This window comes from Pan troglodytes, chromosome 16 (genome assembly GCF_028858775.2).
Source record: "Pan troglodytes isolate AG18354 chromosome 16, NHGRI_mPanTro3-v2.0_pri, whole genome shotgun sequence".
Lineage (NCBI taxonomy): Eukaryota > Metazoa > Chordata > Mammalia > Primates > Hominidae > Pan > Pan troglodytes.
In genome coordinates, this window is record NC_072414.2 from 24,841,789 (window position 1) to 24,867,134 (window position 25,346).

Sequence of the window (25,346 nt, forward strand, 5' to 3'; positions counted from 1 at the left end):
GAAAACAGGGGACAGGGGAACATGATAAATAAAAACACAGCAACATGATCAGCAAAATCTAAAATGTGGGAAAGTCTACAAGAGAAGTGGCCTGGTTTCTTCAACAAATAAATTACAAAAGGGGAAAAAATGGAGGGTAGAAACTTCTAGATTAAAATAAATTTGAAAGACACGTCAAAGGCAATGCATGGAATTTGTCTGGATCCTCATTTAAACTAACTATAAATGAATGGATGAATTAATGAGTATACAAACAACAGAGAAATTAGAACTACTTATGTGATGATACTGAGTAACTACGATTAATGTTTTTAAAGGAAGGGTAATGGCACTGGATGGAGTATTGTTTGGAAAACTACCCCTGGGCCGGGCGCGGTGGCTCATGCCTGTAATCTCAGCACTTTGGGAGGCCAAGGTGGGCAGATTGCATGAGCCCAGGAGTTTGAGACCAGCCTGGGCAACATGGCAAAACCCCACCTGTAAAACAAATAAATAAATAAAGTATCCTTATTTTTTAGCAATAATACTAACATTTTTAACAGATGACTTATAAAGCATCTGAAATTTGCTTCATAACCTACTTGGTGAGAGGGGGGCGTTTTCAGATAAAACAAGAGTGAGTTGATGGTTCTGTAGCTGAGTATTGGGTATATAGGATTCATTAGGGCATTCTAATTTTGTATGTGTTTGACATTCTTCAGAATGAAATGTTTTTTAAAAAATGAAAAAAGTAAAACAAAAGTGATAGAAAAGACTTACCCTGTTGGATATCCTTCATTTCTAAATGTAAACTAGATATCAAGATTCCCACAGTTTGAGATCGTTTTCCATCCAACAATTTGATGATCTAAAATTAGAAATAAAAAAAAAAAAAGAATACAAGCTCAAATGACCATGCAGTCTTTCAGGACACACACCAAAAACATTAAATTTTTTTAGATACACTGATTGATGAACTAAATTGATGCTGCACGCACTCTTCTTTAAATAATACTTAATTGGGAAGTAACTTATGCACAATTATAGACATCTTACACAATGACAGACGTTTTACAAAACAAACACACAAAATTCCATCAGCCTAATACAAACACTAAATCTTTATATGTTACTGTGATCATTTTACTCAAGTACTAAGTTATACCAGCATCAAGATGTACAGAATGTGGTATCCATCTTTTTCACTTATCATTGGAATATTTTCATGTTGCTACTGGTGAAGTCACTTCATAGCCTCCAATCTTTTTAGTAATGTCATCTTCTGAGTGATTTAGGGAAAAAAGCATGAACAGCTGAGTCAGCCACCAGTGATATGGCCTTGGTAAAGTGACAACCTCTATGAATTGATTTCCTCATCATGAAGGGCTGACTATATTTAGTCTATACTTTTATTTTATTTTGAGAGAAGGTCTAGCTCTGTCACCTAGGCTGGAGTGCAGTGGCGTGATCAGAGTTTGTCTCAGCCTTGACCTCCTGGGTTTAAGTGATTCTCCTGCCTCAGCCTTCAGAGTAGCTGGGATCACAGGCAGGCGCCACCACACTCAGCTAATTTTTAAATTTTTTTATAGAGACAAGGTCTCTATAAAAACTTCGTTGCCCAGGCTGATCTGATCCCAAACCCTAAATTCGAGTGATTCTTCCATTTCAGCCTTCCAAAGTGCTGGGGTTACAGGCATTAGTCATTGCACCTGGCCCATACATTTATTTTAGAAATTAAATGACTATATGCAAAGCACTTAATATAGTTCTTGACATATATTTATTTAAAGATTTTCTGTTTCAGAGAGGTTACTTCCTATTTGTTATTATTAATATAAACAATATAATACCTTGCACACAAAGCTCTAGTTTTAAATTAATTAATTAATTTTTGAGATAGTATCCAGTGCTGTCACACAGGCTGGAGTAGAGTGACGCAATCACAGCTCACTGTAATTTTGAACTCCTGGGCTCAAGGGATCCTTGCACCCTCACGAGTAGCAAGCACTATAGGTGCAGGCCACCATGCTTGGCTAATTTTTATTTTTTTTTGATGTTTTGTAGAGGTGAGGTCTCACTATATTGCCAACGCTGCTCTCAAACTCCTGGGCCCAAGCCATCCTCCCACCTTGGTCTCCCAAAGTATTGGGATTATAGGTGTGAGCCACCACACTTGGCCTTAAAATTATTTTTTATAATAATATGTATTTTCACAATCTTCATAGAAACCCCACATACCTCATTGCCAGTTATTTCAACCTTTATGAATATTCCATGGAGAAGTCTACATAGTTTTGTGTTTCTCTACAACTAGTAAACCAAATCAGCTCCCTAATAACATATCACGAAGCTGCCACTAAGGGAAAAAACTCTCTTTCCTCTCATGTGGCAGGGCTACAAAAATAAAAGAGAAGCACCCACAAAACGCAAATCTTACAAATGTTTTTAATGTGCTTTGCTGGTTAAAATACAAACTAGGCTGAACAGCTGTGCTTTCCTTCCCACCTAGGTACTTACAGAATTGCCAAACTACTGTGAAGACAAGACTAAATGGTAACAAACATCTACATTTGTATTATTACTGTAATAGCTGAGTTGCTTGCTGGTTGAAAAGTAAGGGATAACAATAGTTTGTTCCAATAAAGATGATCTAACTGCCTAATTGTCTAACTACCTGTTGATTAATCGATCTTGAATCAATTATTGCCAGATATTTTTTTCCTTTACCTGTTCAGAATGGCTACTTTCATATAACAATTAGACCTAAAAGATAGTAAATACTAAGTATTAATCAAGATGTAAAGGAAAAAAATCTCATTTTTCAGTCAATATGTTTAAGCATGTCAACATTCGCCTTAGAGAGAAAGATTCTTGAGGCATACAGAATTTTAGGAGTTTTAAACAGAAATAGAGAAGGTACTCAGTAATTTTTTATATGAAAGTAAAAGAAAAAAAGGCAATTAAGCATAATACAATATCTTCCTTAATAATGCAATTTCTGGCTTTTTCTTAGAGAACCCAAATTTAAAGTCAAATGATTTCTTCATCCAATACAAAAATTAAGAAAAGTCAATTTAGTTTTAAATAACTATTCAGCCATGCACCCATTCAAAAAATATTTACTGTACACATTACATGTGCCTGGCATTGCTTTGTATTCTGGGGATGTGGAGGGGACTGAGACAGATCAAGTCGTAAGAAGTTTGCTGGTCAAAAAGGCAAATAAAAGCATCACCTAAACTAACTGGAGTGCAAATTCAAAAAGAGAAATGTTTTGGGAATTGACTAGATTTATTCTTAAGTGTCCAGGATGGTGACTGATACAACCACAACCATGGCATACACATCAATGACAAGGACACAGGAACAGGATCAAATTTATGACAAGATCACAGCTGGGTTGCAAAAGTTTCTTCAAATGAACACGCACCAAGCTATCCAGTTAGGGCCCTGAAAACTACCAGTAATAGTCTGCCTACAAGAAAGGTAATGCACAAATGCACGTTTTTCTGTTAGCTAATTAAAAGAAAGCAGGAGAGAGATCACGAGAGAGTAAAAGAGCAAGAAAGATATTGATTCTGTCTGTCCCTGAGTAAAATGAGGCAAATCTACCCCTCACCCCATTATACAACCAGGCTTAACTGTGGAAAGGATGTTATCACCATAAGCCATGCTTGGAATTTTGTCGAATGACTTGGCACAACCAGGTATTTGCTGAGTGTTACCTTTACTGGGACTAATGCCTTAAGACGTTTTTGTTTGGAAATCTGATGCTGATTTCCTAAAAAGGGGCTGGGGGCAGCTAAGCAGTGGTGAAGTTGGAGCATTTTGAATTCTCTTCCCTACCTGAACCAAATTCTCTGTCTACTTTTAAGTAAATTTTCAAAAAGATGCTTCTATGTTTCCATGTAGCCACTCTTGTGAAATACCACCAGGTTTCTCAAAACCAACTACAATGGTAGGGACACAATGGGCACAGAATGATACGTCCTAAATCCTCTTAGTCTCTTCGTCTTTTTTTTCTCCCATGGCTTTGAAGGCTTAACACTAATTTCTCTTTATTTTTATGAAAAGTGCACAACATGAAATGTATCCTATTAACAAAAATTTAAATGTATAGTACATTATTAACCACAAGCACAATGTTATACAGCAGATTTCTAGAACTTTTTCACCTTGCATAACTGAAATTTTATACCCACAGAATAGCAGATTTCCAATTCACCGTTGTTCCAGCCCCTGGGAACCACCATTCTACTTTCCATTCCTTTGAGTTTGACCACCACGGATACCTCATATAAGTGGAATCATGCAGCATTTATCTTTTTGTGACTAGATTATTTTCACTTAGCATAATGTCCTCAGGCCAATCCATGTTGTAGCAAATGACAAGATTTCCTTTTTTTTTGTGGTCAAGTAATATTCCACTGTATGTACACACCACGTTTTCTTTACCCATTCGCCCATCAATGGACATTTAGGTTGTCTCCATCTCTTTGCTATTGTGAATGCTGCAACATGGGAATATCTTTTCAATACAGTGACTTCAATTCTTTTGGATAAATATCCAGAAGAAAGATTAATGGATCATATGGTAGTTCTATTTTTAAATTTTTTTTTTTTTTTTTTTTTGAGCTGGAGTCTCGTTCTGTCACCTAGGTTGGAGTGCAGAGGCTTGATCTCGCCTCACTGCAAGCTCTGCCTCCCGGGTTCACACCATTCTCCTGCCTCAGCCTCCCAAGTAGCTGGGATTACAGGTGCCCGCCACCACGCCCGGCTAATTTTTTGCATTTTTAGTAGATGGGGTTTCACCGTGTTAGCCAGAATGGTCTCTATCTCCTGACCTCATGATCTGCCTGCCTTGGCCTCCCCAAATGCTGGGATTACAGGCGTGAGCCACCGTCCCTGGTCTATTTTTAAATTTTTAAAGAACTTCATACTGTTTTCCATAGTGACTACACCATTTTACATTTCCACCAACAGTGTACAAAGGTCCCACTTTGTCTACATCCTCAAAAAAACTTGGTATTTTTCGTGTTTTTTTTTTTTTTGACAGTGGCCATTCTGACACGTGTGAGGGATTATCTCATTGTGATTTTGAATTGCATTTCCCTGGTGATTAGTGATGTTGAGCATCTTTTCCTATACATGTTGGCCATTTGTATACCTTTTTTGGAGAAATGTTTGGATAAATCTTTAGCCCATTTTTATCAGACATGTGGTTTGCAAATATTTTTTCCCATTCTGTAAGTTGTCTTTTTATTCCGTTGATTGTTTCCTTTGCTGAGCAGAAGCTTTGTCATTTAACATAGTCCCCTTTGTGCATCTGTTATTTTTGCTTTTTTTTGGGGGGGGTGGTCTATGCTTTTCATGTTATATCCAGGAAACAACTGCCAAAATCAATTTTAGAGGACTTTTCCCTATTTTTAAAAAAAGTTTTATAGTTTCAAGTCTCACATTTAAGTTTCTAATATATTTTGAGTTGATTTTTGCATATGTTCCAAGATAAGGGTCCAATTTCATTCTTTCGTGTGTGGATAGCCAGTTCTCCCAGCACCATCTGTTGGAGAGACTATCCTTTCCACATTGTATAGTCTTGGCACCCTTGTCAAAGAACATTTGCCTGTATATGCTTGGGTTTATGTCTGGGTTCTCTATTCTGTTCTATTGGCCTATAATGTCTGTCTTTATGCCAATACCATACTGTTTTGATTACTGCAGCTTGGCAATTTGTTTTGAATTCAGAAAGTGTTGAGTTCCCTAGATTTGTTCTTTCTCATGGTGGTTTTGGCTACTCAGGGTCTTCTGTGGTTCCATACAAATTTTAGGATTGTTTTTTCCTATTTCTGCAAAGCAGCCACTGGGATTTTAAGAGGAACTGCACTCAATCTGTATGTTGCTTTGGGGAATACAGACATTCAATAATATTAATTCTTTCAATCCATAAACATGAGATGTCTTTACAGTTATTTGCGTCTTCCTAAATTTTTTTAAGGAATGTTTTATAGTTTTCAAAACTAGTCTGTACTAGTCTTTTACCCTCTTCAGTTTATTCCTAAGTATTTCATTTTTTTGGATGTTATTTTAAATGAAATTGTTTTCTTAATTTCCCTTCCAGGTACTTAATATTTTTGTGTTATAAGAACACAACGAATTTTTGTTTGTTGATTTGGAATCCTGTAAGTTTGCTGAATGTTTTTCATAGTTCTTCACAGTTTGCTTTTTTGGGGAATCCTTAGGGTTTTCTACATATAAGATCATATCTGTGAACACAGATAATCTTACTATTTCATTTCCAACTTTGATGCCTTTTATTTCTTTCTCTTGATTAATGTCTCTATGACTTTCAGTACTATGTTGAATAAAGTAGCATGAGTGAGCATCCTTGTCTTGTTGCTGATTTTAGTGGAAATGCTTTTGGTTTTTCAACCTTGATTATATTAGCTTTGAACTTTTAGTATATGGTCTTTATTTCTTTCTATTCCTTCTAAAGAATATTTCCTTCTTTAGGTAATTTCCTTCTATTCCCAGTTTGATGAGTTTTTATCAGAAAACAGTGTTGAGTTTTTTCAAATGCTTTTTCTGCATCTATCAAAATATTTTTATCATTTGTTCTTTTAATGTAATATATCATATTGATAAATATTCATATGTTGAACCTTCCTTGCATTCGAGAGATAATTGACACTTGGTGATGGTATATGATCCTTTTAATGTGCTATTAAATTATGTTTACTAGGCCAGGTGCAGTGGCTCACGTCTGTAATCCCAGCACTTTGGGAGGCCGAGGCAGGCGGATCACTTGAGGTCAGGAGTTAGAGACCAGCCTGGCCAACATGGTGAAACCCCATCTCTACTAAAAATATAAAAAATTAGCTGTGCATGGAGGCACGTGCCTGGTAGTCCCAGCTACTTGGGAGGCTGAGGCAGGAGAATCACTTGAACCCGGGAGGCCAAGGTTGCAGTGAGCTGAGATTGTGCCACTGCACTCCAGCCTAGGAAACAGAGTGAGACAATTAAGTTTACTAGTACTTTGTTGAGAATTTTAACATCTATATTTGTAAGAGATAATGACCTGTAGTTTTCTTTTCTTGTAATGTCTTTGGCTTTGGTATCAGAGTAATGCTGTTCTCATAAAATGAATTTGGAAGGGTGACCTCTTCAATTTTTTGGAAGAGTTTGAGAAGCACTGCTTCCCTGTTAATTATTCTTTAAATGTTTGGTAGGATTCTCCACTGAAGCCATCTGGTTCTGGGCTTTTCTCTGGAGGTTTTTGATTACTAATTCAATCTCCTTACTTGTTACAGGTCTGTTCAGATTTTCCACTTCATCATGATTCAGTCCTGCTAGGTTGTACATTTCTAGGAATTGATCTATTTCTCCTAGGTTATCCAATTTTTTGGCATGTAATTGTTCATAGTAGGTTCTTGTAATCCTTCCAGTTCTGTGGCATCAGTTGTTAATGTCTTCTCTTTCATTTTTTATATACTTGTGTTTTCTTTTTCTCCTTAATTTAGCTAATGATTTGTCCATTTTGTTTATCTTTTCAAAAAACCAACTCGGTTGTGTTGACTATTTTCCTATTGTTTTTCTATACTCTATTTTGCTTTATTTCTGCTGAAATCCTTATTTCATTTCTTTTACTAACTTTGGGCTTAGTTTATCCTTCTTTTTCTAGTTCCATGAGGTGTAGAGTCAGGTTGTTTATTTGAAATCTTTTTAAACATAGGTGTTCACCCTAAAACCTTACTCTTAGTACTGCTTTTATTGCATCCCATATGTTTTGGTATGTTGTATTTTTGTTTCTGTTTGTCGCAAGATATTTTCCAATTTCCCTTTTGGTTTCTTCTTTGACCCACTGGTTGTTCAAAAGTGTGCTGTTTAATTTCCCTGTACGTATAATGTTTCCAGTTTTCTTCCTATGATTTCTAGTTTCATGCCATTGTGGTCAGAAAAGATACGTGGTATAATTCCAATTTTTAAAAATTTGTTAAGGCTTGCTTTCTGACATAAAGTGTGACTTATCCTGGAGAATGTGCACTTGAGAAGAATGTGTTTCAAAACCCAATTCCTGTTGGGTGGAATGGTCTGTTTATTTCCATTATGTCCATTTGGTATATAGTGTTGCTCAAGTCCTCTGTTCCTTACTGTTTATCTGTCTTGTTACATCATTTATCAAAAGTGGGTTATTGAAATCTCCCATTGCTGTGTTGCTGTGTATTTCTCCCTTTAGTTCTGTAAAAATTTGCTTCATACATTTGGCTTGTACGTTGGGTGCACATATACTTATAACTGTTATATCTTCCTGGTGAATTGACCCTTTTATCATTAAATAGTGCCCTTCTTTGTCTTTTATTAGAGTTTTTGACTTAAATTCTAACTATGGCCACCCTGCTGTCTTTTGAATTGTTTTTAGTTTAGCTAAGGATGTCCGTTTTTTTTTTAAATTAACTCTTGGAATATCTTTTTCCATCCCTTTTCACTTTCAGCCTGTGTCCTTGAGTCTAAAATGACTATTATAGACAGCATATAGTTCCATCTTTTTTTATCCATTTAGCAATTTTATGTCTTTTGACTGAGAAATTTTCTCTATTTGCATTTAAAGTAATTACTGAGAGGCAAGAACTTGTTATTGCTAATTTGTTAATTGTTTTGTAGCTTTTGTAGTTTTGTCTTTTTCTATATTGATGACTTCTTTTGTGTTTTGTTTCTTATAGTGACTTGCTTTGATTCTTTTCTTTTTGTTGTTGTATCTCCTATAGGCATTTTCTTTGTTGTTACTATGAGATTTACATAAAACGTTTTATAGGTATAATAATCTATTTTAAGCTAATTCCAATCACATATACAAATTCTACTCTTACTTCTCCACTCCCACACTTCATGTAATTGATACAACAAATTATATTTTTTCTATTGTGTATCCATTAACGTATTTTTATAATTATATTTGTTTTTAATATCTGGCAGGCATAAATTCTATACCAGAGTTAAAAGTGATTTATCCACATCATTATAGTATTCTGTATTTATCTGTATATATACCTTTATCTACAAGCTTTGCGCTTTCATATGCTTTTGTGTTGCTATGTCATGCCCTTTTCATTTCAACTTTAAAGGCCTTCCTGTATCATTTCTTGTAAGTCTAGTGGTCATGAACACCCTACACTTTTATTTATCTACGAACATCTATTTCTCTTTTGTTTTTGAAAGACAATTTTTTTCCTTTTTTTTTTTTTTTTGGTGGGGAGGACTGAGTCTCACTCTGTCACCCAGGCTGGAGTGCAATGGCGCAATCTTGGCTCACTGCAACCTCCACCTCCCAGGTTCCAGCGATTCTCCTGCCTCAGCCTCCCAAGTAGCTGAGATTATAGGCGTCCCCTGCCATGCTGGGCTAATTTTTGTATTTTTAATATAGGTGGGGTTTCACCATGTGGGCCAGGCTGGTCTCAAACTCCTGACCTCAGGTGATCCACCCGCCTCGGCCTCTCAAAGGGCTAGAATTACAGGCATGAGCCACTGTATCTGGCCAAAAGACAATTTTTCTTTTTCTTTTTTTTTTTTTTTGAGACAGAGTCTTGCTCTGTCGCCCAGACTGGAGTGCAATGGCATGATCTCCACTCACTGCAACCTTTGCCTCCTGGGTTCAAGCGATTCTCCTCCCTCAGCCTCCCGAGTACCTGAGATTACAGGCACGCACCACCATGCCTGGCTAATTTTTTGTATTTTTAGTAGAGATGGGGTTTTACCATGTTGGGCAGGCTGGTCTCAAACTCCTGACCTTGTGAGTCACCTGCCTTACCCTCCCAAAGTGCTGGGATTACAGGTGTGAGCCACTGCACCCAGCTGATAAGACAGTTTTTCTAGATATGGTTTTCTTACTTGGTAATTTTCTTTCATTGCTTTGAATATATTACCCTATATCCTTCTGGTCTGCAAGTTCATGCTGAGAAATCTTCTGATAGTCTTGTTGGGGTGCCCTTGTATGAGTTGCTTTTCACCTCCTGCTTTCAAAATTCTCTTTTTTGTCTTTAACTTTTGACAGTTTGATTATAATGTGCTCAGTGTGGTCTTTCGAGTTCTTGTAATCGGGATCCATCGGGATTCTTGAATCTGAATGTTTATTTCTTCCGCCAGATATCTGACCAGTATTTCTTCCCATATACTTTCCTCCCTTTCTACCTTCTCCTTCTGTAACTGTCACAATGTGTCTATTGATCTGCTTGACGGTGTTCCATACAATCCTTAGACTTTCTTTACTCTTTTTTTTTTTTTTTTTTTTTGAGACAGAGTCTTGCTCTGTCACCCAGGCTGGAGTGCAATGGCATGATCTTGGCTCACTGTAACCTCTGCCTCCCAGATTCAAGCGATTCGCCTGCCTCAGCCTTCTGAGTAGCTGGGATTACAGGCATGCGCCACCCCACACAGCTAATTTTTGTTCTTTTAGTAGAGATGAGGTTTCACCACGGTGGCCATGCTGGTCTTGAACTCCTGACCTCATGATCTGCCCACCTCAGCCTCCCAAAGTGCTGGGATTACAGGCGTGAGCCACCGCACCCAGCCTCCTCTTCATTTTTTTCTTTTTGCTCCTCTAAATGGATCATTTCAAACGACCTCTCTTTGATTTATCTGATTCCTCCTCCTGCTTAAGTCTGCTATTGAACCCCACTAGTGAGCTTTTAAATTTGGTTATTGTATTCTTTAGCCTCAATATTTGTTTGGTTCTTTATAATATTTTCTATTTCTTTGTTGATACTGTCATTTTGTTCATGTATCTTTTTCCTGAGCTCACTGAGCATCTTTATGACATTTATTTTGAATTATTTGTCAAGTAATTCATATACATCTGTGTCTTTAGGATTGGTTTGATTTCTTTTGTTCCACTGGTTGGTCCATGCTCCCCTGTTTCTTTGTGTGCTTTGTTACTTTGTGTTGGGATTTGAAAAAGAAGTCACCATTCCCATTCTTTACAGACTGATTTCATACAGTGAAAGACCTTTGCCAATCAGCCCAGCTAGTGTCTCTGGGGGATTTTCAAGCCTTTTTCTGTGGATAAATATTCTCTGGACTTACGTATGTGAATTCCAAATTAGAGGGATTTTGGTTTTTCAGGAGCTCATAATCCCTGCTCTCTCTAGTGTCTGTCTATGGTACTGCAGGTTCTCTGGAGATGTAAGCTGTCCAGCTCCTTTTTGTTCTCTTCTGCCCCCAAACATCTAGAGTATGTCAAGTCCCATGAACACACAGAGTCGAAGAAGGAAAAGGAGAAAGGAGAAAAGAGGAGGGGGAGTGGGAGGAAGAGGAGAAGGAGGAGGAGAAAGAAGAAGGAAGGAGAAGAAAGAAGGAAAGGAAGGAAGAAGAACAAGAAAAGAAGATGGGTGAAGATGAAGAAGAGCAAGAGGAGGAGAAAGCAGAGGAAGAAGAAAAAACAGTTCCTTGGACAACACTGAAAAGGTGAAACACTAGACAGAAGCTCCACTCTTCTTTCCCCTACAGTCCCTGTGGGAGAAGCTGCTGAGCTGTATTGGCCTCTGTCTACTGTACTGCAGGCCACCTAGCTTTTTGTTCTCAGCAGTCTCCAGGCATCTAGAGTATGCTGTGTCCCATCAGCACTCCAAGTCGGGCAAGACAGAAATCAGTCTCTTGGGCGGCCCTCTGAAAAGCCAGAGCATTGGATAGATGCTCCGACTTTTTCCTTCTCCAAGGAGAAGCCAGGATTTGGAGGTTTACTCTCACTTACTCTGCCCTGAGCAAGGGTGAGGGGCAATTGCAATGAATGCATACTAATTCATATCATCATCTTTCTTCTCAGTGGTTCCCAACCTGGCATCTTTCCCTGTTAGCTCTTAGATTCACACACAACAGAAACCAGTCTTCAAAGTACCTCCCCAAAAGTCTGAACATTAGACATAAGATCCAGTCTTCTCTCTCCCTCCCGAAGGAGAAGCCAGGAGGTAGTTTTCTCTAAATCAATGTATTGTGCCAGGAAGGGAGTCAGATGAGTGAGTGCCATGAATTTTCCTATTAGCTTCAATACAACTGGTTTCATGCTCACCTGGGGTTTAGGAGCCTCTTAACTGACTACTGAATTTCTCACAAAGGGAACTGGCCCGTGTATTATTAAATTGGCATCTCCATGGGGCAACAAGGATCCGGTATTTTCTATTCCACCATCTTGATGACATTACCTCCCCCTTTCCCACTTTTAGTTTCTGAGAGGCAAACGCTATGTCATCCATGGATAGAGAGAGAAGACAAAAGTGGCTGGGTTCCACCAAATATGCTCCCAGTCACAAAGTGGCTCATATGGACATGTTGGTAGTGAGAGTAAGAGCAGACTGATCTGAGACTGAGTCAGGCTTCACTGAAAGGGGGCTGGCCTCTCCTTCATAATTGGAGGACAGTACCAAACAAACTACAAGGAAAAGAATTAGAAATGAAGAATGAATAACGAGAAAAAGAGTAGAAGAAACATATACTTTCAAAGATCTTCCTTAAGATATGCAAAATAACTGAAAGGAAACAAATGGAGGACAATAACACATTAGACTTGTGAACACACATAGAAATGGTTCAGTACAACCCAAGACTTTGATATATACTTAGATCTTTCTGAGATTGGTTAGAAATTGGGCTAGCAGGGTGTGAGGAGAACGTGTTGGAAGTAGACAGGAGGAAAAAAGAAACTTGAAGACTATAAGAGAGAAAAAGTATACATTTTGTTGCACATTTTTTTTTTTCACTGTGTAGCCTGTTTTTTTCCCGTAGAAATACATTACTGACAACTTCCTTGTCAGTGCAGGCAGAGCCATTTCTAAAAACATCACATCATTTAAGTATTCCCCTACTAAAGGACAATTAGAAATCATCCAAATTTTGGCCAGGCAAGCTGTGGCTCACACCTGTAATCCCAGCAACTTGAGAGGTCGAGGTGGGTGGATCATTTGAGGCCAGGAGTTCGGGACCAGCCTGGTCAACATGATGAAACCCCATCTCTACTAAAAATACAAAAATTAGGTGGGTGTGGTGGCACACTCCCGTAATCCCAGCTCCTCGGGAGGCTGAGGCATGAGAATTGCTTGAACCCAGGAGGTGGAAGTTGCAGTGAGCCCAGATCAAGCCACTGCTCGCCAGCCTGGGTGACAGAGCAAAGACTCTGTCTGAAGAAATGTTCCAAATTTTGTCAATTGTTAAGAATGCTACAACGAACAAGCAGGCAGATAGATCCTTAGTCATGCAAGTTTGTATTTTCATAGGACTCGTAGAAATCATTAAAATAATATGCCCATTTGAAAATTTGATAAATATTTCAGAATTGTTTATTAGACTTACCCTGCCAAGTATTTGATAGCAACTGTTTTTCTGTTCCCACACCCACTTTAGGTATTACCAATTTTAAAACTGTTGGCTGAAAAACAGGTGAAATGTGTTTTCATAATTTTATTTTGCATTTTTAATGATTTTTATTAGTCACATCTTATGAATTGTCTTTATATTGTTTTTGCTATATTTTCCAATTACTAGATCTACTAGGCTGGTATAATACAAATACACTTAAATAAGGGCTTAGCTAAATAAGACGAAAAAATATTTACAAAGAGCCTGCTGTACATAAAAGTCATTTTCAAAGGGAAGAGGGAATAGAACGACCTTTTACTACATCTCCACTAAGCACTGGTATTGTGTTCCTCTGCACATTAGCCAATCCAAATGGACAGTTGTGCACTGGGGGCAGTGAGCATTGCAATACTGTAAACCTTTATTCCTTTAGTGGCCCCCTGTGGACTTCCAGAGTGATAACAATACTTCAGGCTCAAGAGTCCTGTAAAGTGTGTATAGCTATCTCACTGCTGGGGCATTAAAGCAAGCAGCACAGCTAACCGAATTTTTACGGTAATTCATTTTTTATGTTCGTTATCAAATCTTACAACCTCCTTACCCAGATATATACCCATTACCGAAGAATTTATTGTAGAGTAGTGAGGAAGAAAATATTAAGGGGAAAAAAAGACAAGAGTGAAGAAAACTGATGAAGTGAACAAGAAAAAGTGATAACAAAGATGTGGAACATGACAAAGATTTTTTTTTTAATTTGTTATCAACCAATATTACTACTTCGCTTTCTGAATGCTTTTTTAGAATCATTGTTAAGTTTCAAATAACCAGAACGTAATTTATGTTGAACCATCTATTAACTGAAAATTTCCCTAGCTTTTCTTTTGTTGGATTATATTCATTATTAGTAAGCTAACTTTTAGACAGAAAAAGTGAATTTCAAAAATTCCCCTTGGAAGAGAAAAACTATATGAAGATAAACTAATATTGGGTATTTAGTCTCCCAAATCCATTGACATCTCTTATACGGTGCTTGAAAGAAATCAGATTCAACGAATCACACCTTCCATATCTATATATTTATTTACTGAATGCTGTGGACTGGTGGTCACAGTGATAATCTGGGAAATTTTTAGAATCATAAATTGCCTGAAATTATCAGACACTTAATATTCTGCTCTTTTTATGGTAGGAAATTTAATATATATATTTACATAAGCACAGATTTCAAATACAAAAGTTATAAGAAACTGATAATTAACTTAAAAACCTAATTATTAAGCACCAACCCACTCCTTAAGCTTCTGTTTGCTATTAGCATTCTGTGCTATTTTGATAATTTTTCAGTTATTTGGCCTAAGGAAAAGGTTCCCAACAATATCACAATCTAAGTAGAAATACAAAAACTGAGAACTATAGTCATAAACTACAACAGTCCTTCCCTCTAGTTTTCAACCTTTGCCTGCTGAGCTTTCATGAATGACCTCTTGGCCAGCTGTGGAATGGGATCAACATCATGATATAGTAAACCAGTTATTAAGAGAAAAGTCAGGAGACCAGCCTTCAGCCTTCTATTTCTAGGCCTGCCCTTGCTCGTCATCGTATCAACGCTGAAAGGCAGACAGTCCAATTCAACGGTCCTCACAATACGCAAATTCCCATGTCTACTGCAAACAAAATAAAAATTGTGTGTGTGTGTGTGTCTGTTCAATGGAGTTCAAAGACTAGTTTAAAGAGGGCAAACATATATAAATAACTGATACAGGAGCTACTCATAGGATCAGTAACTTAAAAGAGTTTGTAATTATTCTCAGGTATACGATCCTTGAAAATGCCAAGACTCTTATTTAAAAAGGGGGTTTGAAACAGGTGGCTGTTTCTAGCACAATCTTTATCCAGGTTACTCAAACACATTCCCAAAAGAATGTTACATCCAGTGCCTTTTTTCCAAAACAAAAATCCAGATCTCACTTTTATAAAACCTCTCCATCGGAGTCTTGAGAGATGATAGGCTCTGCAGAACATGAACCCCAAAAGACACTGTAACTCATGGTCTGGGTGTCCAAACAGAAAAGACTCTTACCATTCTTCATGGCCACTAGGCTAAAGGTTCTTCCGGGCATTAAGACCCAATAGCAGCAGAGGCTTTCACAAAACCATGAGGTCAGTTTATCACATTTCATTGTTAGACGTTAGTGGGGTTCCTGACTGTATTAGTATCCAGCTTCATCATATTAAAAGGAGTTAGTTAGCTTGCCTTAGGTAAATAACAAAGGAAAGGTTCCCCGAAAGCCCCTGGCCCACAGGTTAGTGCCTTATCCCCACATAACATAAAAAGCAGCCTGCGAAAAAAATCAAGCTGCAGGAACCAATAATATGAATGTCAAAATAATTATTTTCCATGTTTACGTGAAGCCAGTAGATAGAATTTATGCTTTAAGCTCCCAACTTGATTTTATTCCATATAGGTTCTTGGGGGGGAAAGTGGCTACTACAGGCTGTTCAGGAAAGACAGTTCAGAAAACATTTACTGGAGAGTGTAAGTATTTGAAAGATTTTGCTTATCCAATGTTCCTCTGGTTGAATTGGATTTTGGAGTCATTTAACACTTAGCACTGAAGAAACCTACAAATTTCATCTAATTTATCCCTCTGCCTTTGGGTTGGCCCAGAAGTCCACGTATTTAAGTATAGACCTTACTTTACAAGAATGTGCACACTTTATTATAAAGGTTACATTTAGATAATGCACACATTTATAGCCATTTTCTCTCAAACAATACAACACAGCACTACTTCAGCTAATTGTAAATACAAATTAAACTGTTCATCCCATTCCTAGTCTATGATCCCTTATCATACTCACTTTTCATTCTTCTTTGTCCTCATATGTATATTACCTGATGTGTAATAATCCAATCCTCCAAGTCATTTTCTAGTATTAAGAGACTTTTGGCAGTGAACTATTTTACCTGATGTTTGACTCAAATTCCTCATGCTCCCATTTTGAACCATCTTTTTCTGCTCTCAGGGAAGGTAGAAAACAGCTGGTCACCATCCCCTACACTAAGCTCCTTCAGAAACCTCAAGATCACCATTTTTTTTTAAACAAGAGATGTTTTATATCAAATTGTTGAAAATCAGTTTTTGAGGGATGTTAGCAAGCCCTCAGTTTATCTCAGTCCTATCTAGAGTCAGCTGAACTTGGCAGCACATGGCCTTCTCCTAGGTATAATTACAGTCTGGAGGAGAATGCAATTTGTGCAGCATTCCACTGACCTACAAGCTGACCTTGTGCAGGGGCAAATTCACAGGTTGCGTTAAACCCTATTAGACATGCCTAGTTTAAGGCAAAGCCTTTCCAGACCCCTGCCACATGCCAGGATTAGGGCATGTCACACATGCGTACTATTACATCGCCTAAGGAACTCTCCCAATGCCTTCCAGAGTGGGAAAGGCAGGCCCACACTGTCTAAACCTGTACATTAAGCCAGTATAGACAAATTATTATTATTCCTCACATATGTGAATTTTTTTAAAGCCTGCCTCTGTGAATAAGAATTAAGACAAAAATGAGAAGACAGATTTGCTACACTGGGAAAATCATACCTTCAACCTCAGCTAGAAAAGTTCTGCCAGACAGGCTGAGAAAGAATTCTTGTCAGGTCCAGTGGGATTTTCACATCTACAGAAAATCTGTACACTGTATATCTTCGGCTTTCTGCCTGAGCTTGGCAGACAGGGCCAAAAGTAAAAATAAAAATAAATGGTTCTGAACAGACCACAAGTGCTGGAAGTCTGCTCAGCCAAGTGAGTTTGGCATAGCTACAAAATTAAGAGAAACACAGAAGCCCTCTTCTTCCATGGAGCCTTCCCTGTCTGAAAGGAAGATGATTAATTTCTACATCTACACCTTTGCTAGACACCAAACACATTCATACCTATACCAGATCGAGTGCATATTTTGCTCTTTGGCTTAAGTTTCACATTTGAACATACTCAGTTCCAGTCACAGGGTTTCCATCTCCAGCACAGTCAGTTTTATCCTAGAGCCTGGCAAATAAGCAGAGAGTTTTTTCAAATACAGCCACATGTGCTATCACCAATGAATAGCTGCTGGCACTTCAGGGAACTAAGGGCATGTGAAAGTTGCTGCTTTTCCTGTCTGAATCAACTATTTCACCCCACCAAAAACAAACAAATAAATGTAGAAACCATATATATATGAGTAGACATTTACTTTCATGACAATGATATACAGGTCGAGCATCCCAAATTCAAAACTCAAAAACTCCAAAATACGAAGTATTTCAAAATCCAGAACTTTTTCAGCGCTGGTACAGTGCTCAAGGAAAATGCTCAGTGGGGTATTTCAGGTCTTGGATTTTCAGATTTGGAATGCTCAACTGGAAAATTTGAAATCTGAAACGTTTCTGGTCTCAAGCATTTCAGATAAGGGATACTCGACCTGTATACCAAATATCCACATAGGGTACACGGTCAGCTATATAGAACAAGTGTGTAAATGATCTGGCCTTTCTTGGTAAGACTGAACAACAGCGTGGAGAATTCACATAAATTAGACAATCTGATTCTCCCAAGTACAATTCTAAAAAATACAACTTCTATTTTTGTGCCATCAAACTAGTGTTATCTCTCGCTTATGCTTCACATCAATACTCGCTGAATTCCACCACCTGGCCAAACTATGAACATTAAGAGGCTGGTTGGTAAAAAGTAGATATGCTACTGATGACAAGTCAGCTTGTCTTAGTAACAGTCATCCCACTTCTAAGTCATGGGCTTCCAAATAGATAAAGATACCTTCATAATGACTGTTATGTTTCTCTTTAAGACATTCTTGTGGAGTGGGTTGGAAGACAGGTAGAATCTATGTTAGAGATGCAGAAATTGTTTCACTTATTCAAGGGCTACAGGCTCTGATGATTGCACTGATACTTTAGTTTGAATACCTCCAAATTATAAATTAGTATAGGGTCTAAACTTTAGCTGCATTAGAGAGCAGTATCTTTGTGAGATGAGAGAGAATATTAAGAAGGCCTTAGGTTTAATTTTTATTCTCATTTAACTGCCATCCAAATCAAAAAATCTTCTAAGTAACAGACATCTAATTGGGAAAACAGAGTGAGAGTTTCGCAATGGAAAGAAATTCCAAGAAGTGATGCAAAACGATGCAAGGCAATGAGGTATGGTAGCCTATGGATACAGGCCTTATACACAGAAAAAAATCATGGGGGAACCAACTGGCACAATCCTTTTATAGCTGTGGCTATTCTAGTCCCCTCCCTACCATTTCTAATATGGCAGTGACTACAAATGGGACAGGTAAGCAACGATTCCTCCCAGCCAGTGCCAGAAGGGAGTGCCTGGGGAAGGGGAAGGGCAGGACCACAGCCATCTTGCTTTCTCTCTTACGGGAGAATAACCGCTTCTTTGGAAATATGCAATTGTTACTTGGCAGGTGCCCAGGAGTACAATGCTGATTCAGTTTCCTTGGTCCCCTTCTTCTTCCCTGCTCCATCCCCTGCCACTCTGCCATCACACCCAGAAGAGCTGGTTGGCTGGCTGTGTAGTGCCATATTATGAAATGTCATCCGACGTGGTGCAAAACAGCTCTTGCTGCTAATGGCCAGTGTGGCCTGGTAGGCTTCTGGGAAGAAGCCTCTGTCAACCGGCCTGATAATGCCATTAAAATAAGCTTTCCACATACAGCTGATAATCTGTCTCATTAAATGTTTCAAGGAAAACTAAGCTTCACTGTTTAGTCAAACTGTTAGGTCTGAATCTCTTCCATGGCCTTATTTTTGGGGACACATAAAATTGCTTGGATGAAGTTTACTTTAAGGATCTAGGCTCTTCACCAAAAAATGTGAAAAGGCAAATTGTCACCCTGTCTTGAGTCTGAGAACATATTTGGCACCCCATCCCCATCCTGATGAGACAGAAAAACCCTTTTCTTGTTTTTCAGGCTGATGAATTCCACTCAGAAGGCTAATGCGGAGGCCACAGCAGGTGAAGGCTATGGCAGTGTGGGGGTGTGATGGGTTGGAGGAGGGAGGGTAGGGCTGTGGGCAGATTTCTGATTTTGTGTAATGTAGAAAACAAACCCCCAAACAAAATCACATACTTTTTCCTATTGATCATGGAGTCTTGCGGGAAGAAAAGACCAAGAGACATCAGTGCATTCACTGCCTTCAGACAGAACCAGAGCTACCAAAGCTTGGCCCTGCGAACAGCTTTGATTTTAGACTTCTAGACTCCAGAATTATGAGACAATAAATTTTTGTTGTTTCAAGTCAACAGTTGGTGACAGTTTGTTAAATTAGCCCTAGGAAACTAATACAGGGGCTGATATTTTTATATTTCTAATAATCTTCTAGGTGATATGTTGCTGCTGGTCCATGGACATTTTGAGTGGTGAAGTGACTCTAAATACATGTATTATTTTGTTACTGATCATTGGCACTTAGCACGGTGCCAATACATATATGTATGTATGTTTCTATAATCCCTGATTTCCAGAGGTTTTTCCCATGAGCCCCTTTCAGAATATCAATCTCCACGGAGTCCTTTACTAAAGCTATTATACTCATTCAGTAAGTATTGGAAGTAACTTTCTCACAGAAAGCCAATCCCAAGTATACAGACAGCCATAGTGCCCTCCTAAAACCTCTAAATAACAAAGTTTGCATGACCTTTGGACTTCCTGTCTTGTCTATATAATTTCTCATCTAATAATAAAAACTTCAACCCAGTCTCACATACGTATATCTTTGGTGGCTTAAATAGGGCTTTTTCTTTCCAACATGTTAGAGTGTTAGGCTTTTGGAAAGAACACATGCTAATAATTACGCCAAGCTGGTTAGAGATAATGGGCAACAGAAAAGTTATTATCTTCAATGTCATCATATGTCTTTGATATGATAATCATTGCATTCAAGATATCAGAAATGATGGATGGCCTTTGATTTAGAGGGTATCCATGATGCAAATTACCTGGCTCTTTCCCACTCCTGTGTAGAGGTGAAGAGCCAGCGAGAGTGAGCACCCCTAGCTGCAGTGCCTCAAGCCACTGGAAGGCAAAATCTGAGACAGAACTCCAAGGGAAACACTTCTTCCTTTAAAGATACTTAGGGCACCTCACATTTTCCTCTTGCAGACAACTTCTCACATAGTCTTCATTTGCCGCCATTGCCATAATGTACACTACTTACAACCCAAGTCACTCCGTTAATTTTCTGGCTAACAGCTGCTGATATGTAAGTGCCATATTGCTTCTAACAGGTTCACTGAGTTCCTTCCATGAATATAAAATAAATATTCCACGAAATGTTGGTAAAAAGAGAAAGTTGAAATATTACTGTATTTTAGTAGATATTTTAGAACTGCTGCAAGATTTTGTTAGGGCTTGCGGTGTTATGTCCCAGCACATTTCCCCCGTAATTAGTCTTATCCTCCTTCTTACTCTCATAGCACAGCTATCACGGGAAGCAAGTGCGTATCGTACACTATCATTCAGGCTTTCAGGTGAATGGCGTAACATAGTGACTCAAAAAACCTACCCACTGCCATCCATGAAGAGTGAGCGTCTACACCCATCTTGACTGGAACCATGAACATATGCACCCAGAGGTTCTCTAAGATGAACAAGGGTGTAACACACATGGCAGATGATTTGCCCAGAGATGCCTAGATGCCTGACTTCTAGTCCTGTGTCCTCTCCCTTGAAATAATTATTCCAGCAAAGATGTACATCCCTAATTAGTCATATTGCAACAAGGGAATAGCCTTTAAGATATGAGAATCAAATTCACTTGGAATTTGGGGTGGTAAAGGCCTTTCGACTTCCTCTTCTCCTAAAAAATTAGCCCAAAATTATGAGACCTAATGATTTGAAAAATAAAATCTATCTTCCATAAAACTAGGGGAGCCCTTTAAGTTTTAAAACAGAAAATGTGAAGTTGGAGGACTGGTAAATTCCTAGGTATAGCTGTGGGAGGCAGAATGCCAGACATACACGAATAAAAGGCATCCTGTGTTGGGGGAGACAGGAATGGTTAAGAAGCTAAATAGAAATGAATTGTTTCAAAGTCGGCATATGGAGCAACTAGGTGCCTGATCTATAATTCCATCTACTACAATCAGGTAGCATAGTTTCTTTTTATTACTGATTGGTAAGAATTCCACAAACATTTTGGATAACAATTCTTATTTAGCTATATGTATTACAAATGTCTTCAAGCATGTGGCCTATCTTTTTATACTCTTCAAGGTGTCTTGATGAGCAAGAGTTCATGTCAATGATTTTATTTTAATGTAGTCACATTTCATTATTTGTTTTGTGCTTTCCATGTCTTTTCCGTATGAGGCCAAAAGATAGGCTCCTATATTATTTTCAAAAATTATTAAATTTTTCCTTTCTCATTGTTACATCTGGCATTGTCTTTTATTCATGAAGTGAGGTAGGGATCCATTTTCCCTTTTTTGCCATATATATTCAATTTTTAAAATACTTTTATTCATAGTCAATTTTGCCCACTGATCTGGGATACCACATTTGTCATGTATTAGTTTCCATATATGCATAGATTTGCTTCTGAGCTCTCAATTCTTTTCACTCATTATTTATTTATTTTTTCCTGTGACAATTACTGCCATACTATAGCCACTCTACTAGCTCTTATTACCTTATTTTCCTTTATATGAGGTAGAATATCTCCCACTTAGTTTTCCTTTTTTGGAGTTGTTTTTTGAACATTTGTTCTTGCATGCAAATTTTTAGAATAAGCTTGTTAAATTCCAAGTAATTCTTAGATTTTGATTGAAATGACTTTGAAACTAGAAATTTGGGAAAATTTAACATCTTTATAATATTGGCTTTCCCATTCATGAAGAGAATTATGTCTCTCTTTTTATTTAGGTCTACTTTAATGCTTTCAGTAAAGTTTAATAATTTTCTACAATGACTCGACTATATTTGCTTAGATTTATTCTTATTTTATGTCCCTCTAATGGTATTTTTATTTTCCAACTTAATAGTGTATAAAAATGCAATTGATGGCTCTCCCCTCCCCCCTCTCCCCCCTCCCCTCTCCCCTCTTTCCACGGTCTCCCTCTGATGCCGAGCCGAAGCTGGACGGTACTGCTGCCATCTCAGCTCACTGCAACCTCCCTGCCCGATTCTCCTGCCTCAGCCTGCCGAGTGCCTGCGATTGCAGGCGCGCGCCGCCACGCCTGACTGGTTTTCGTATTTTTTTTGGTGGAGACGGGGTTTCGATGTGTCAGCTGGGCTGGTCTCCAGCTCCTAACCGCGAGTGATCCGCCAGCCTCGGCCTCCCGAGGTGCCGGGATTGCAGACGGAGTCTCGTTAACTCAGTGCTCAATGGCGCCCAGGCTGGAGTGCAGTGGCGTGATCTCGGCTCGCTACAACCACCTCCCAGCCGCCTGCCTTGGCCTCCCTAAGTGCCGAGATTGCAGCCTCTGCCTGGCAGCCACCCCGTCTGGGAAGTGAGGAGCGTCTCTGCCTGACTGCCCATCGTCTGGGATGTGAGGAGCCCCTCTGCCTGGCTGCCCAGTCTGGAAAGTGAGGAGCGTCTCTGCCCGGCCGCCATCCCACCTAGGAAGTGAGGAGCGCCTCTTCCCGGCCGCCATCACATCTGGGAAGTGAGGAGGGTCTCTGCCCGGCCGCCCATCGTCTGAGATGTGGGGAGCACCTCTGCCCTGCCGCCCCGTCCGGGATGTGAGGAGCGTCTCTGCCCGGCCGCCCTGTCTGAGAAGTGAGGAGACCCTCTGCCTGGCAACCGCCCCGTCTGAGAAGTGAGGAGCCCCTCCGCCCGGCAGCCACCCCGTCTGAGAAGTGAGGAGCGTCCTCCCTCCTCGTCCGGGAGGGAGGTGGGGGGGGGTCAGCCCCCCGCCCGGCCAGCCGCCCCGTCCGGGAGGTGAGGGGCGCCTCTGCCCGGCCGCCCCTACCGGGAAGTGAGGAGCCCCTCTGCCCGGCCAGCCGCCTCGTCCGGGAGGGAGGTGGGGGGGTCAGCCCCCCGCCTGGCCAGCCGCCCCGTCCGGGAGGCGAGGGGTGCCTCTGCCCGGCCGCCCCTACTGGGAAGTGAGGAGCCCCTCTGCCCGGCCAGCCGCCCCGTCCGGGAGGTGAGGGGTGCCTCTGCCCGGCCGCCCCTACTGGGAAGTGAGGAGCCCCTCTGCCCGGCCAGCCGCCCCGTCCGGGAGGGAGGTAGGGGGGTCAGCCCCCCGCCCGGCCAGCCGCTCCGTCCGGGAGGGAGGTGGGGGGGATCACCCCCCGCCTGGCCAGCCGCCCTGTCCGGGAGGGAGGTGGGGGGATCAGCCCCCCGCCCGGCCAGCCGCCCTGTCCGGGAGGTGGGGGGCGCCTCTGCCCAGCCGCCCCTACTGGGAAGTGAGGAGCCCCTCTGCCCGGCCAGCCGCCCCGTCCGGGAGGGAGGTGGGGGGGTCAGCCCCCCGCCCGGCCAGCCGCCCCATCCGGGAGGGAGGTGGGGGGGTCAGCCCCCCGCCCGGCCAGCCGCCCCATCCGGGAGGGAGGTGGGGGGGTCAGCCCCCCGCCCGGCCAGCCGCCCTGTCTGGGAGGGAGGTGGGGGGGGTCAGCCCCCCGCCCGGCCAGCCGCCCCGTCCGGGAGGGAGGTGGAGGGGTTAGCCCCCCGCCTGGCCAGCCGCCCTGTCCGGGAGGTGAGGGGCGCCTCTGCCCGGCCGCCCCTACTGGGAAGTGAGGAGCCCCTCTGCCCGGCCAGCCGCTCTGTCTGGGAGGGAGGTGGGGGGGTCAGCCCCCAGCCCGGCCAGCCGCCCCGTCCGGGAGGGAGGTGGGGGGGTCAGCCCCCCGCCCGGCCAGCCGCCCCGTCCGGGAGGGAGGTGGGGGGGTCAGCCCCCCGCCTGGCCAGCCGCCCCGTCCGGGAGGGAGGTGGGGGGGTCAGCCCCCCGCCCGGCAAGCTGCCCCGTCGGGGAAGTGAGGGGCGCCTCTGCCCGGCCGCCCCTACTGGGAAGTGAGGAGCCCCTCTGCCCGGCCAGCCGCCCTGTCCGGGAGGGAGGTGGGGGGTCAGCCCCCCGCCCGGCCAGCCGCCCCGTCCGGGAGGGAGGTGGGGGGGGGTCAGCCCCCCGCCCGGCCAGCCGCCCCGTCCGGGAGGTGAGGGGCGCTTCTGCCCGGCCGCCCCTACTGGGAAGTGAGGAGCTCCTCTGCCTGGCCACCACCCCATCTGGGAGGTGTACTCAACAGCTCATTGAGAACGGGCCATGAAGACAATGGCGGTTTTGTGGAATAGAAAGGGGGGAAAGGTGGGGAAAAGATTGAGAAATCGGATGGTTGCCGTGTCTGTGTAGAAAGAGGTAGACATGGGAGACTTTTCATTTTGTTCTGTACTAAGAAAAATTCTTCTGCCTTGGGATCCTGTTGATCTGTGACCTTACCCCCAACCCTGTGCTCTCTGAAACATGTGCTGTATCCACTCAGGGTTGAATGGATTAAGGGCGGTACAAGATGTGCTTTGTTAAACAGATGCTTGAAGGCAGCATGTTCGTTAAGAGTCATCACCACTCCCTAATCTCAAGTACCCAGGGACACAAACACTGCGGAAGGCTGCAGGGTCCTCTGCCTAGGAAAACCAGAGAACTTTGTTCACTTGTTTATCTGCTGACCTTCCCTCCACTATTGTCCTGTGACCCTGCCAAATCCCCCTCTGCGAGAAACACCCAAGAATGATCAATAAAAAAGAAAAAAAATAAAAAATAAAAAAATAAAACACCACTACAAAAAAAAAAAAAATGCAATTGATTATTGTGTATTGATCTCGTATCTACTAGGTTTACTCTATTCTCTCATTTTTTAAATTTGTCAATACAGATTTTCTATGCTGAAAAATCACAATTCATGGTTTCATTTCTTCCTTTCCAATATATTTTATTTGATTTCTTTGCCTTATCACACTTGCTTAGATTAAATAAAGGAGGTAGAAATGTGTATCATATTCCTATTTCATACTGATCTCAAAAAGAAAG

The 25,346-nt window shown here is 41.1% G+C and overlaps 1 protein-coding gene across 7 annotated transcripts in view; it reads right to left on the reverse strand.

Moving 5' to 3' along the window:
• Positions 1-25,346, reverse strand: part of FMN1 (formin 1) — a 430,759-nt gene that overhangs the window by 159,253 nt on the left and 246,160 nt on the right. For all 7 annotated transcript variants that reach the window (XM_063794664.1, XM_016927883.4, XM_063794665.1 and 4 more), the window contains one exon: positions 760-847. In XM_063794664.1, coding sequence (XP_063650734.1) covers positions 760-847 — 88 coding nt within the window. The remainder of the gene's footprint in view (positions 1-759; positions 848-25,346) is intronic.